This window comes from Pantherophis guttatus, chromosome 4, assembly GCF_059756535.1.
Source record: "Pantherophis guttatus breed Tessera chromosome 4, ASM5975653v1, whole genome shotgun sequence".
In the NCBI taxonomy this organism is placed as follows: domain Eukaryota; kingdom Metazoa; phylum Chordata; class Lepidosauria; order Squamata; family Colubridae; genus Pantherophis; species Pantherophis guttatus.
The window spans coordinates 49038424-49053907 of record NC_142066.1 but is presented as its reverse complement, the minus strand read 5'-3'; the positions used below and the strand labels follow the sequence as shown (position 1 = coordinate 49053907).

General features: G+C 37.2%; 1 protein-coding gene across 19 annotated transcripts in view; it reads right to left on the bottom strand.

Annotated features, from left to right (window-relative positions):
* Positions 1 to 756: 756 nt before the first annotated feature.
* Positions 757 to 15484, bottom strand: part of ATP6V0A1 (ATPase H+ transporting V0 subunit a1) — a 58010-nt gene continuing 43282 nt past the window's right edge. For all 19 annotated transcript variants that reach the window (XM_087892121.1, XM_034415685.2, XM_087892116.1 and 16 more), the window contains 3 exons: positions 13323 to 13440; positions 12563 to 12734; positions 757 to 2430 (listed from right to left, as the gene is read on the bottom strand). In XM_087892121.1, the coding sequence (XP_087748247.1) occupies positions 2337 to 2430; positions 12563 to 12734; positions 13323 to 13440 (384 nt within the window). In that variant the 3' untranslated portion in view covers positions 757 to 2336. The remainder of the gene's footprint in view (positions 2431 to 12562; positions 12735 to 13322; positions 13441 to 15484) is intronic.

Below are 15484 nucleotides of genomic sequence, written 5' to 3'. Positions count from 1 at the left end.
GAGCCCATAGACTAGCATGGACCACAAAAGGCAGCAGAGTCAAATGTGTGGATCTAGTAATTCCATGAAAAGGAAGAATCTGATATTGATCAGAGATGGGAACACCAAGCAGCTTCAAACTGGAGTATTTCAGAATTCTAAAATATAGAGCTAACATAATGTAATGGTTTTGGTGCTGAAATGGCACTGAAGAGGCTTAGGTTTAAATTCCATTCTCAGCCATGAGAGCTCACTGGATGACTGCTAATTCTTTTAGCCCTCCCTACCATGCAGGTTTGTTCTGCAGCGGAAAATAAAAAGAGGAAGCACTATGTGTGCTGCCCTGAGCTCCTGAAAAAAAGGCAAGAGATATATCAAATAAATAAATAAATTTCCCAAGAGGCAGTTTGTTTATAGAAAACTTTTCCACTTTTGTGGGTGGAAAGCCTTTGAAGTTTTATAAGCCAAAGGGATAACAGAATAAAACTACTACTCTGATTTTAGTGGATGGGATTGGACTTCAGCATAATTGAAGAGGAATCATTATAGTGGGGAAAAAAATATACCAAACAGCAAAATTGATTAAATCCCAATGATTACAACAACAAAGAACTTTACCTAGTAACTGATTCCAGAATTTGGCTTTTGGAATGATCTGTTTTATAGTATTTCTTTTTCTGTGTTTCTACATCTGTGTTCACCCTCTTCTCTTTTAATCCCCCTCATCCATCCCATTCCCTCAAATACATTTTTTAAAAAAACACAAGACATTACAGGTGACTTCAACTGCTTTAATAGGTAACAGCAATTAGCTGATGAGGAAAATAGGGAAAAACTACTGCATATTAGTTTCAAAACAGGGTTTTTTGCATTTTACACAACAGCAACAGCTATAATTTCACAGTTTCCAATAAAAAGTGTTGTTTTTGCACCCTCTTGTAAGGTTAACACATCAAATCAAGGCTCATTCTTTAAGTGCCAATGAAGTGCCCTGAAGTCTTCACGTGAAACACTTTCAGAAAAGTGCACATTTATCTAACACAACATAACACAACACTCACAGCATAAATTTACATCTTACAGAGGCATACAATACTAGATTCATTCCTGCATCTAAACACGGACAAACCGAAGGCAGATGTTACCCTCAAGCTATTCCTATTTTCAAGGAGAATCTGTCCTAAAAACATATCTGCTGCTATTGCTGCTGTCAAGTTACCACACTCTCTTGAACTGTTCAGCTGTAGACGTGTCAAGAGTAGCCAAGTTTTTCCCTACAGCAGTAATAGGTGTCAAGGTCATGTGAGAATGGAGGTAAAAGTTTCTGAGTTTTGTTTCTTTGAACAAAACAAGCAGTTCAGAGCTTTAACCAGTGCTATTAAATGTTTCCTTATTAATTAATCATGTGGAGCCAAACAGAGGCCAGCTATAACAGGGTAAACAAATAATTTGCTCCTCCGTCTGCTCTTTGCATCTAGGAAAATAGATTTCTGACAATGGCAAGATGCAAAGATTTAGGGGTCTTTTTTGGGGAGGGGTATCACTTTTCCAGAAAGCAATTTGTTTTCCACTTACATTTTATGGTTTACACTTCAAATATTACCAAAAAGAGGTTTCCAGGGATGAAAATTACATTTAAAATATGGAAAAAATCCTGTGCAGGGGCAAACACTTAAAATGTCTGTCAAATGATGGTGCGGTGTCTTTCTGGTACATTGTCATCCCTTTCGTTTGTGATTTAACTGAGAAAAAAAATGCAGGATTACTAGCATTTAAGCAGGCTATTGCAAATAAGTTTTTTGAATTGCAACCTTTATACTAATCTGTAGGAAATATAAATGTCCTTTTGAAAGTCTGAAAGGAAAGTGTACATGTTGGATAGATGAATAATTGAGCCCCCTTTAATCATCAAGTTGTCAGAACAAATGTATGCAATTTAGGTGTTTCCCCAAATGTGAAGTAATTCAAAGAATTAGAAATGTGAATTTTTCTCTTTTAGTTACCATGGTTTTGGGGAACAAGACAACTGTAAACCACCAGGACATTGTCCTCCATGATCACAAACATTCCTGTCAGCACTTGTAGTATAAAACCAAAGACTCATTCAAGACTTGCTAAAAGTATAGTTTAATTTTGCTAGCAATCCCTCCACCCCTGAAATTCTGAGTATCCTCTTAGGATTTTTTTCCTTCAATAAAAACTTTAAATGAAATATCAAATTATTATCACTAAAATATTATGGACACAACGGAAAACTACACATCAGATTATCATTCAGGAAGACATATATATATGCACACATGCAGGTAAAGGTCTGGATTTAGTGCCACACTTCCAGGCATTATGTCTCCAAGATGTTATTCATCAAATTTCCCATCACGGATGCTGTCAAATGAGAAAGGAAGAAACTTGAACCCAGTACCCATGTAGAATTTATTCTGGAATTCCACCCTGGTAAGAAAAAGACAGATGAAAAGTAGTCATTAGTTGCACACTATCATATATATTAGAAATTTTTCTAAGAATTCAAAGTAGCACTGACATTTTATTTTCTAAACAGAAAGTCATCATTTAGCAACTGCATTGGATAGCAACCATTCAAAATATAACAGTAATAAATGATATTATATTGCAAGCAGTGTTCATACTTACACCCTGCACCTTACAACAATGCATGCTGGAGTTAGAATAATGCTGGTGTTACTGAAGAGAGAACTTTATCTGAATGAGATCATAGTAATCACCAGTAATCTTCACTCTGTGTCTCTGTCTCTTTCAGTCACCTGGTTCGTTTACCAACTGCTTCACTAGAACCTATTGTGATTGCTAAATGAGGCCTATCTGTAAATTCTTCCTATGATTCTTACATTTTGTTGCATTACATACTGTTCCAAATATCCTGAGTTACCATCAGTTCATTTGCAAAATATTAAAGTTGCATGAAATGCCAAGAGAGAACTACAAGCAAGGACAGATGTAATGGCACTGAGGACAGTGACAACTTATTCAGTAATGCAGTTTTCTCCAATGAGACACCCACCAAATATGCTGATATTGCAATTTCCAGAATATCTAGTAGCATGGCCTTGCAGCCTAGGAATTCAGGAAGTTGCAAAACCAATATGCCTGGATGTTACCAGGTTGAGAAAGATTGTTCTATGATCTAGTATGTTAACATTCCTAAAAGATCCCTACAGGACTGCCAAACGTTGACAGGGCCTTAATGTTATTCCCCAGTGAGAAAAAGTATAAAGACTTTATTTTATAATGGAGGGTAAGAACTCCTTTTTAAAAAATTAAATGGACACATGCAAAGCACACCTATTTGTGCAAACTGACTTGCATAGGCAGACTGTTGCACTTATTGTCTAAATTATTATCAACGGAATGAGATAGTCCAGTCACCATCTTCAGTCTCAATTCATTGTTTCTATAAAAAAGAATCAGTAGTTCTGGCTCATCATCTACTCACTGGCTAAGTAAATCCAACCTTGGGTACCCTCCAAAAGTTTCTTATATGACATTATCAGAATAATCATTGGTTGGTTCTCTCTGCTCCCATATCAGGTTGACCACTGCCACACAGTATCATATATGCATGAATCAATATCATATATGAAAAAATGTCGGCAGACGGCCTCCAGGAGGAGAGCGTTCTCTGTGGGAGCCCCGACTCTCTGGAATGGATTGCCCACCGAGCTCAGGACAGCCCCCGACCTCCTTTCTTTCGGTCGTGAGCTGAAGACATGGCTCTTCCGTCAACTCAACTGATCCGTTTGGGTGTACACTGTTATAATTTTAAACTGTTTTAATTGGGCTGTTGATTTTAATTTAATTTTATTGTGATTTGTATTGGAAATTGTCATTTTGTAAGCCACCTTGAGTCCCTCGGGAGAAAGGCCGTGCCCTTCCAACAAGCTGGGCTGGCCTAATTCTTTTTAAGTGTTTTTAATTGTTTTGTTTATCGTTTTAATTAATGGGGCCAAATTTATATATATTTTTTAACTGTATTTTAATATTTGTATTTGATGTTTTTATTTGGCTGTTCACCGCCCTGAGTCCTCAGGGAGAAGGGCGGTATACAAATTCAAAATAAAATAAACAATAAAATAAATAAATTGCAAAAATAAATAAATAAATGAATGAATGAATGAATGAATGAATGAATGAATAAATAAATGAATGAATGAATGAATGAATGAATGAATGAATGAATGGCAGTGCATATGCATTCATACACATACGCACACGCGCGCACACACACACACACAGAACACATATACACACAGACTTTGTAGATTATGTAAGCATCAGTATTATGATTATATTTGTTTGTTGTTTCCATGTACACTGAGACTTTACGCATTAAAGACAAATTTCTTGCATATCCAATCACAATTGGCCAATAAACTAATCTAGTTTATTATTCTGTTCTGTTCTGTTCTCCATTCTTTCTACTTCTATTTTATTTCTATTTCTATTTTTTATTTTATGCAAATTATGGTACTTTCCTGGAAATGAAGCAGGAATAGACGAGTCTTTATTTTTCCAGTCCTGTTTCACTCTGAGTTTACCAAATAAATTATAGGATAGCTAGATACTCCAACAATCAGGAGGCAAATATAATAAATTTCATTTTCCATTTTAGTTCTTTCAAATCACCTCACCCAAGAACCTTTGCAAAAGTGTTACATTTTCTCATTATAGTAATATCATCAGTTAGCCAATAAGTCAACTCAGGATCAAAGCTACATTTGCTCCTTAACTATAGGTTTATAAACAGACACTGTAACCATTAGTTATCCATAAAATACATTTGAAAAATCAAAAAAATACATATTTTATATTTTATAAAAATATAAGCAATGCTAGAATGGAATAGGTCAAAGTACAAGTAGTCCTTGATTTATGACAACAATTGAGCCCAAAATTTCTGTTGGCAAATGAAACATTGGTTAAATGAACTTTGCTCAATTTTACGACCTTTCTTGTCACAGTTGTTAACTGAATCACTGCAGTAACATAAATGTTAAGTGAATCTGGCTTCTCCATTAACTTTGCTTACAAGGTTGCAAAAGGTGATCACATGATCCAGGGACACTGCAACTATCATAAATATCAGCCAATTGCCAAGCGTCTGAATTTTGATCACATAACCATAGGGATACTGAATTTGTCATAAATATGAAAAATAGTCATTAGTCACTTTTTTCAGCACCATTTGAACAATCACCAAATGAACTGTTGTAATTCAAGGACTACCTGTAGGATCACAGTTTGTTTTAGGATCAGAGGTGTATATCTCAATTGCACCAGAGAATTGCTATGCCCATCTAAAGTTCTAGGAAAGAAGAATCTTAAAATCTCTTCCTAACTTTTCCTTCATCTTCATGTCAAAACATTTCTCTGCTATTCTACAATTTCCACTAATTTTAATTCCACTCAGAATATAAAGAGAATTATACTGAAAGGCTGCCCAATTATAAACAGGCAGCAAACATGGAAAGAAAAACTCCATGATTCATTTAAAAAACAGGTCTGGTGATCTTCTTTTGGCCCCATGGTAGGAAACATTTTCCACCCTTTTTGCCTGCCAGGTTTTAAGAAAATTCAAAATATTATTTACTGCTTTTCCACCTTAATGGAACATTTTAAATACTGGCCTCTTTTTAGAAACAACATCCATCTCACTGCTTGTATTAAAGTACACATGCTTTCTCAGGGACAGAATGTAATGAGGCTCTAAGGAACAAATAACACTTTCAGTTAGTTTGTAGTTAAATGTGAAACTACAGAAAAGAAAACAAATGGGAGAGACTTGATTCATTAATGTATCAGTTTGAATTACTGCTTATCTTTTGCAAACTCTACATTTGGTATTTGTTTTCAAGGTTTGCTAGTGTCACTTAACTCTTTTCACTACAAGGATATTAAAGGCTAACATGGCTGAATACTTTATTATGTTAAAAAAAATCTGTCAAAAAACAAAACAGCTTATCAGAGGAATGATGTTCAACCAAACTTTTCTTCCTATATCTTATTTTCATTATACATGGTTTTTATTTGTTAAGAATCATTCAATTGTATAAGCCCCCACTTGTAACCTGAAATGAGATGTTCCAGATGCATATTTTCCATCACAGCCTATATTCAATAGCCTAAATCAGGAACCGGGTTGAACATCCTCCCTGAGGCCAAGGATGAAAGTGTAAACTGTATAGGTAGTCCTTGATTTAAAACCATTTGTTTAGAAACCATTCAAAATTAAAACAACACTGAAAAAAGTGACTTACAACCAGTCCTTGCACTTATGACCATCATAGCATCTCCTGTCACATGATCAAAATTCCCAGGGTCATGGGAACACCATTTGCAATCTTTCTAATCAGCTTCCAACAAGCAAAGTCAATGGGAGAAATCAGATTCACTTAGTCACCATGTGATTCACTTAACAACTTCTGTGATTTATTTAGCAACTGTTGCAAAAATGGTTATAAAATTGGCTACAACTCATTTAATGAATGCCTTGCTTAGCAACAGAAATTCTGATCCCAATTAGTGGTTGTAAATTGAGGATTACCTGTACAGCATTTCTTATTTTTTGCAGCCAAAATTCAGTAGTATAATTACTAAAGATTATGAAAACAAAACAAAAAGTGTGAGAGTGAGAAGCACATTTGACTAATTGGCTACCCATCCCTGCCTAAATCAAGGGATCAAATTAATCAGTAGTCGGATCAAAGTTGTCTTTCCATACTCAGTACAGAAGTGTAACTTTCACACTGAACATCTATTGAATTCCAGCTACAAAAACATGTCGTTGCTTAAGGCAGCAATCAACAAGGCAAACAATGAAGAGTGGACAACCAACTAGTAAATAAGGAGGGTGTGGAGTGCAAAGAATGTGATAGAAGGATTGAAAATTTATCTTACTGGATAAAGTATTTTGCATGCAACTTCTCATGAAATGGGAGGGGGGGAATCTTTGCAGAACAAAGGGAGGCTCCCTAAAACAGCCTAGAGTCACCTTTGCTCTCCTACCCCCACCCTCAGCATTCCCACTTCTCTGTTGCCATCTCCACCTTCTGTTCAATCCATTAAGGTTATCAATTTCACAAAGAGGAGAATAGCTCTGCTTACAACCTAGGGGGAAAAAACCTACATTTTACTTCTCTTCACTTGTTGAAGCTGCTGATTGGCAGAGTTGGGAGAGGGAGCAAGAAAAATAGTCCCATTTGTCAACAAAAATTGGTGCCACAAAACTAAGTGAACTTTCAAGACCAAACATCTGTGGCAACTAGCATTTGTGATTGAACATCAGACAAAAATGGTATGAAATGCAACCAAATAGGAAGAAAGGGATGTTTACTACCAAAAGGCAAGCAGCAATCCAGTTCAGAAATATTTAAGAATTGCTGCAATTTTGCTGACAGAAAACAGTTAGTCCTTGACTTACAGCCACAATTGAGCCAAAATTTCTGTTGCTAAGCAAAAAATTGTTAAATGAATTTTGCCCCATTTTAAAACTTTTCTTGCCACAATTGTTAAGTGAATCACTGCATTTGTTAAGTTAGTAACAAGGTTGTTAAGTGAATGTGACTTCCCCACTGATTTTGACTTATAAGGTTGCAAAAGGTTACATGACTCCAGGACACTGCAACCATCATAAATATGTATCAGTTGCAAAACGTAAATTTTGATCATGTGACCAAGGGAATGCTGTAACAAGTGTGAAAAATGATCAATAAGTCACTTTTTTCTGTGCCATTGTAACTTCAAAAAGTCACTAAACAAATTGTTGAAAGTAAAGGAATACTTATATTAGAGGTGTCAAACTAAAGGCCCACAGGCCTGATCCAGGCCACAGAGTGCTTAGAATTGGCCCACGTGGCCACCCTGGAAATAGCGAAAGACCAGCCTGCAGTGCCTCTGCCAGCAAAAACGGAGCTTGGGAGGGCTGTGCATGGCCCTCCTGAGCTTCGTTTTCACTGGCAGGGGGTTGCAGGAGGCAGTTACAGCCGAAAACAGAGCTTGGGAGTCCATATTTGCTGGCAGAGGGTTTGGGCCACCATAGGAGTGAGCTGGCCATGCCCACACTGGCCACTGGCCCCCGAGGTCAAACACCACCCTGATGCGGCCCTCAATGAAATCGAGTCTGACACCTCTGGCCTATATCTAGAAACAAGGATCTCCCCATGCCCCAAAGAATGACACTGATTATTGCAGATTTAATCTAGAGATTTTTGTACTATTTATTCAAAGATAGAAAGAGCATACGGCAGTGATGGAGAACCTTTTTGGCACTGAGTGCCGAAACCAGAACATGCATGCATACATGTGCATGTATGCACGCCGGAGCGCCGTAAACCTGAAGACCAGCTGGGTGGCATATGCATGCCTGTTTTTTGGCCATTTTGGGTGCTGTTTTTGGGCCATTCTTGGCCTGAAAAATGGTCCAAAAATGGCTGCAAAACGGCCCAAAAAACCAGTCTGGAAAATGGCTGAAAAATGGCCTGGAAAATGGCCTGAAAAACAGCGTAGAAAATGGCCCAAAAAACCAGCCCGAAAACGGCCCGGAAAAGGCTGTAGTGTTCCGGTGCCCACAAAGACCAGCTGGCCAGTGTGCATGTCCGCACTAGAAACCAGAAGAGCAGGTGGCGATGGCACAGGTACCCACAGAGAGGGGTCTGCATGCCATCTCTGGCATGCTTGCTATAGGTTCGCCATCATGGGCATAGGGCAAGCTCCACAATCTTACTATTGGAAGAAGAAAACTCTTTAAAAATAATAAGAGCAGGGAAACACAAATTCTCCGTTTCTGAATCCGATTAAATTCTGGATCATTGCAAAATCCATAATTGAGAATATTGACTCCAAAAACTTCACCTCCCAGCCCTTCTGCTTATACACAATCCTCAATAGAATGTGTAGCTCCTTTGTGGCATGAAATGTATCATATCCCATTGGCACCAAGTTATCTGCTGCTGCTGCTCCCACTCCCTTGGCCTAGCTATCTGGAATAGTAGCCATTCCTTTCATTTATCCTGGAAATTCCAGAGATCTTGTCCTTCAGGAACAAGTTCTTTTCCAACTCACTATGTACCTTTGGTGAATGAGGTGAGCTTTATTTCTGCTCCTGGTCTCAGTTATTTTTTGGATTTTCACTCTTAACTTGAAGGGGGTCTATAACTTGGTTACATAAATACATGTCATGAGAGGGAACTGATTTCTAAATATTCCTTTTTTCAATAGCATAACTGTGATCATTTTTGGATTATTCTCTTTCTAGCTGCCAAGGCCCTTGTAGGTACAACTCCACCCCTGCTTGTCTTCTTCTCCAATTCGTGCATAATCTAAACTAATAAATTGAACCACCCCAGTCTTTCATAAGCTGTGAACTCACTGGCAAAAGGATTTTTCGTGTGGTATAAGAAGTAGAATCTAATCCACCTGCAGTATATAATTCTAAAATATCCACTTTCTTCTCATGGAGCCATATAAATAAAGGAACCCAGGATTTATTTGAAAAGTTGTTTGTGACTCAGCCAGGCCAATCATCTCCCTGGAATGTACAGCTGCCTAAAAATTATAAGATAAACCCATCCCAGCCAGGAATGGCAAAACAGGGAGAAATGGAAAGTATTTTTCCAGTGGTTTAAAGAATTCATTCCATTCTCCCTTGCAGCAAACACATTCACAGCTCATGAATACTAAGAGAAAATGAGGTGACTCATTTCATAAACCAGTCCTTCACAGGCAGAAGGCTGCCAAGTACAAACTTTGCACCTCTAAATAAAAGGATCCCAGAAAGCAGGATGTATCAATGCTCTGACTTAATAGGAAGATTTTCATATATATGGTAAGACACAATCCTAGTTTAATAAGCCAATGAGAAAGACCCAACAGCCTATGCTTAATTTATACATTCAAAGGAAGCTAAGCACAAGGTGGACCAACTGCTGTATGTTCTAATAAGAGTTTATTCTATGGTATATTAAGCCAGAATTCCTAGGTAATTACTGTATGCCAACTTAATGCATAAAGTGAATGTGAAAGCTCATTAAACCAAAGGACTCTTTTTTCCCTATTTCTTCATCTGTCACCATCCTGCAAATGGTGGAGAAAAGATCTACTGAACATGCAAGTCTCCTAGCCAAACATTACGTTTATTCACCTTAATTCTAAAGTTCCAAATTCTTTATCTTCTTCAGTATGCCTATTACCCCATGCCTACTCTTTAAGAAAAGTGTGATACTGTTTTAAAACTTCCCAAGCAAGCTTTTATTTCAATGGAATTCAATTTCTTTGCAGTTTGGAAATGCATTTCTAATTCATGGGCAGGAAGAGTATTAACTCTGGTTTCAGTGACCGACCCAGATTGGATCTTGCAGGAAGAGTATTAATCGTTTTGTTCCTCCCAGATACAAATGATCTATGTGCAATTTTGTGCACAAACTGAACATTTCACAGAATATTATTTTTACTTCAGCTCACTAGGAACTATTCAGATTATCTGCTGATGCAAAGGGAACCTCACTTCTTCTTCCCCTGTCCACCATTTATTCTGTTTTTATTGACAGAAACATCTTTTGAAAAACATTTGGTTTTTCTCCCAAGCAAAATTTTCAATTTAAGGTCTCAGATAACCAGCAGAGATTTCTGCAAGCCTGAGTATTGATGGTGAACTTTGTCCTAACCAAAAATGCTTCAACGCCTCCTATCTTCAAATACAGCTGGTCATGTGGGAAGCTTTTGTGTTTGGAACTTGGCACAAAGAAAAAAGGGCAGGGCAAGGAAAGTGATCTCTGGGCCCTCCTGCAAGATTGAGATAGTGGTTGATGTCATGATTGCAAATTGTGTAGCTTCTATTGTTCTGTAAAGCTGGACTTCCCTGACAAGAAAAGAAACCCCCGCCAACAAATAAGCAACTTAATATCAAACAGGCAAGGAAAACAAGTGCTACAAGCTATGACTCAGAGCACAGCAAAAGTACCACTGAAGAGTCAAAGGCATGCTACATAAAGCCAAGATAGATTCTGGAGAATCTTTGCTTGTTGGATCTCGAAGAAATAGTTTTCGCACCCGAAAATAATTGCATGCAAACTTATAATCCATTTGATTAATCACTGTGATGCTTATTCCATAAATGTTGGCAAAATAGTCCAGCACCATTTCAGAATCAAGAATACCCCTTTAAAACTGAGAGAAGACTTATGCAAGGAACCAGTAGAAGGATGGAATTATGTCTCATGCATTGGCGCTCTGGACCGCTGCCAAAAATAATACCTAGTTTTACATGTCTATGCTTCTACATGAGAAATGCTTCTATGTAGGTAGGTTTCTGCTTTGCCCACCTTTGAGAAAGACTCCACTGTGATACAATGCACACAAGGGAAGAGGGAGAATCATAATGTAACTATTTTTCCATTTTTCTCTCAACACTAAAAGGCTCCTGCACATAAAGGGAAGCTGTTTTCTCTTCAAGCTGAACACTAAGGAAACTAAGGGAGGGGAGGCAATTCAATTTGGCAATTTCCCTATCAGAATAGCTAGCATCCTGCAATGGGTCATTGCTAAAAATAAGATTGACAAGAGGTTTCTTCAGATTTTCACCTTGAGATAATTATTGGAGTTGCAACTGTACATCAAGCAATAAGTTACTAAGCAACCATTTGTATATCATTCTTAGTAGAACTATGGGTTACAAATCAAATTAACTGGATTCCCAATTTGCCAAAATGACAACAATATGTGAATTCAACCAAATGAATTGCAGGAAGAAGGCTCTTTCTCCTTTATGATCTGAATTAGCCAGTCTGAAATATGAGATCTGCAATACTAATACAGACAGCCTCAGTTCATTGGAAATGGACTGAACATGATCAGTGGTGGGTTTCAAAATTTTTTACTACCGCTTCTGTGGGTGTGGCTTGGTGGGCGTGGCATGGCTTGGTGGGCAGGGGAAGAATACTGTAAAATCTCCATTCCCACCCCACTCCAGGGAAAGGTTACTGCAAAATCCCCATTTCCTCCCAATCAGCTGGGACTTGGGAGGCAGAGAATAGATGGAGGCGGGGCCAATCAGAATTTTTACTACCGGTTCTCTGAACTACTTAAAATTTCTGCTACCGGTTCTCCAGAACTGGTCAGAACCTGCTGAAACCCACCTCTGAACATGATCATGCTCATTGGAAATTTTATACAACCTTTGAACTCAGTGCATAGAATCACTAAGCATGAACTAAAGACTAGCTGAGTAAAGAGGAAAAGACTCGTTACTCACAGTAAGGAGTCAGATAATCAAGACACATAGATATTAGTGTCCAAATAGGTATTAACACAAAAACAGTCTTGGCTCTACCCTGAACTGAAACCTTCTAACCCTGGTCAAACTATTATTTGCTCTGCTTGATAGCAACACTACAAAATTTTACACTGATTCCTTCTTAGCTTGTTACCTATATTTCATCAGAAGTTGGCAGGGATCAAAATTTGAGTCTTTACAGATCTAAGATTGAAACACTCTTATTGAGTTATGACTTTGATTTTTTTTGTAGCAGAAAATCAAGTACTTGACACTCACCAGTGCAAACGGAGGGCATGCAGGAAAGCTGAAAGACCTTCCATGACTAATAAGATGGCCACTGTTAGGGTAGCAAAGATAGCAAATAAAAAGAACAAGGCCAAACCACCACCCAGATTATTGATACTGAGACCCAAGTGAATCACCATGGTCCAGAGGACTTCAGAAAGCTCTGTGAAGAGAGAAAAAAACTGTAAATCAACAAAAACAAAAGGACAAAAGGGACCAGCAGCTCCAACTATTCCGGCTATCTTTTTAAAGATATCTAAGGATCATGCCTAGAAAGTGTGGAGATGCTAGTTGTTTAAATTAGTCATACATCGGAAACACACCCCAGGAATAATTTCCTCTAAAGAACTGCCCACCCATTCCACAGTGGAAAGTACAAATCCTGATTCAAGGGACATTTTACACTTATGTAATCAATAGTACTTTAAATAATTTTGATAAGGAACTAAGAAATAGTGGGTGCACATGATCTTTTCCAACACTAACTTTATATCCAGCATAATAAAAGGAATAGTGCAAGCCATAATCTCCCAGTTGTTTTAGATTTCAACTTCCACTTTAGTCAACATGGCCAAAAGCAAAGGGTTATCAGAATCATAATAAACAAAGTATGAATTATGATTAATAAAGAATATTCTGATTGCCCTCATTTACACTAATAATAAAAAGGAAAAACTGATCTTTGAATTCATGGCTGGAATTTGCCTTTCCTCTTCACTATGTTCAAATAAGTCAGGAAGAAACTACTCACGTGCATGAGCCAGACTGAGTGCCCAGAGACGCAGGTATGAGGCTGTATTGGAGATGCATCCTAAGCAATATTCAATGGTATGGATAGACTGATTGATAACAGTATCTCCAAAATTAAACTGCAGAAGAAAATGAAGTTAGTTCTAAGTGAGAAACAAAGCATGAAGCAATTAATAGATAATCTTTACAAAGTCAGGCAATAAAAGTAACAGTAGAAACTAATACTATTGCATTGCAAGGTTAGTCAAAATTCCCAGGTAGCACTTAGGCCCTCATAAGTCTATGACAGCAAAAGCTCAGAATAATTTACTTAATGTGGGCTTCTGGGGATGGCAAAATGAAAATTATTTCCCTAGACTATTTATCTGAGGACAAGGCTTTACGGGTTTATTTACAGATAAGAGATAGGATTATGAGAAGAAGGGATCATTTGGTGGTGATAAGTTACTAAATTATTTATACTTGCTTTGATGAAGAGAAAAGTAGTTTCTTTATATATTTCTTTTTATTTTTTCTTATTATTTTTCCTTTCTTTTATTTTTTCTATTTTTTCTTTACAATCTTTAATTTTTAAAAATTTGTATAGATTTTATATTTTTAAATATAGCTTCTAATAAAATTACTATAAAATGATTGTTTACGCAGTGTAACACTAAACTGCAAAACATGGTTGCTTCTCCAGAGCAAGATGCAATATAGGTTCAAGCAAACCATCTGAAAACTATGATTTGGGAGTAAAGAGCACATTAAATTTGGAAATACTTCTTACTTTTACATCTCTGTGGCCTACATTTCCATGCCTCCTCAATGCCCCTGTTGTACTAGGAGACAAAAATTATCAAACAGCATGGGCTGCCATGAAACCTGGTCTTAGTAATACTTGAGCATTAACAGGCATTATTCATACTTTCAAGATGCTGTGGATAGGAACTTATCTATTTCATCATTGCATTTGCTAAATTTTCCACTTTCTTACCATTTGCCCTTTAGAAGAAGAGCCATTCATAATTCTGGCTATTTAAACAATCATGAAGAATAAGATTTAACAAGCAGTAAGAAAAGGATGAATAGTCACCAGACAGATTATAACATTATAAAAGCAGTAATATTAAGCCATCCCATCTATTTTGGCTGATTCATTTTAGAATTCTGGAGCCTTTTCAAAACTTTTAGTGTTTCGCTGCTTCAAAAATGTTCTAAATTACATGAGAGCATATTTCAAACTACAAAGATTAAATGAATTCAAGACTCTTCTTTGCAACTATGGAAGATTTTAAAAGTCTTAGCCAAAGCTAACCTCATGAATATGCTAAATAAACACTGAAATTACTGGGGATTTCCAGTAATTTCCAGGATTTCAAGCTTGTTTTTACATAATGCTATCTACATTTGTCTTCTAATAAGTACCATACATGTTTAGAATAAAATGTCAAAGTTTCACGTGACTTGTCAGATGGAAAGGGCAAAAGCTGTACGCTAAATTGATGCCTTCTTGACTTAATCTATCTGGCCACCTTTCTACAGATTTTTCAACTTCAGCAGACATTTGACCATGTACTTTCCACATACTACTCACAGCAAGGAGGTTTAGAAATGTGCTTAATTTGCCAAGTGACCATAAAAATCTGAGGAAGCCGAATTCTGTGCACAAAGTCACATTCCATACCCCTACAGAGCACATTTACACAATATACTGGAGATGCATGAAAAATACTGAAAGGAAAAGAGCACAATGGTCAAACTGGCCGGTCTATTTAATCTGCCTCTAAAGGTACATATTCCATACAGATCCTCAGAGGTTTTGCATTATATGTTTTATATATTCAAAGCCTGGCACAAAACCCTGCAGACTTATAAAAATTATCTATGGTTATAGTTAATCCTCACCTACCAATGAAATTGGGACCAAGAAATCTACTGTATAGCAATATGGTTGCATGGTGCAACATCATGTAACTGCACCAATTTACAATGGCAGTTCTGGTTGCCCCAGTTGCCATTATTAAGCAAATCCGGTTGAGTTGCAGCATCCATCCATGGTTATATGATCCCCATTTGCAAACTCCTGTTAGCTCCCCATTGACTTCACTTATTGGAAGCTGACAAGGAAGGTTGCAAATGATTATCATGTGACAGTGATGTACTGCAACATTGTAATTGTGA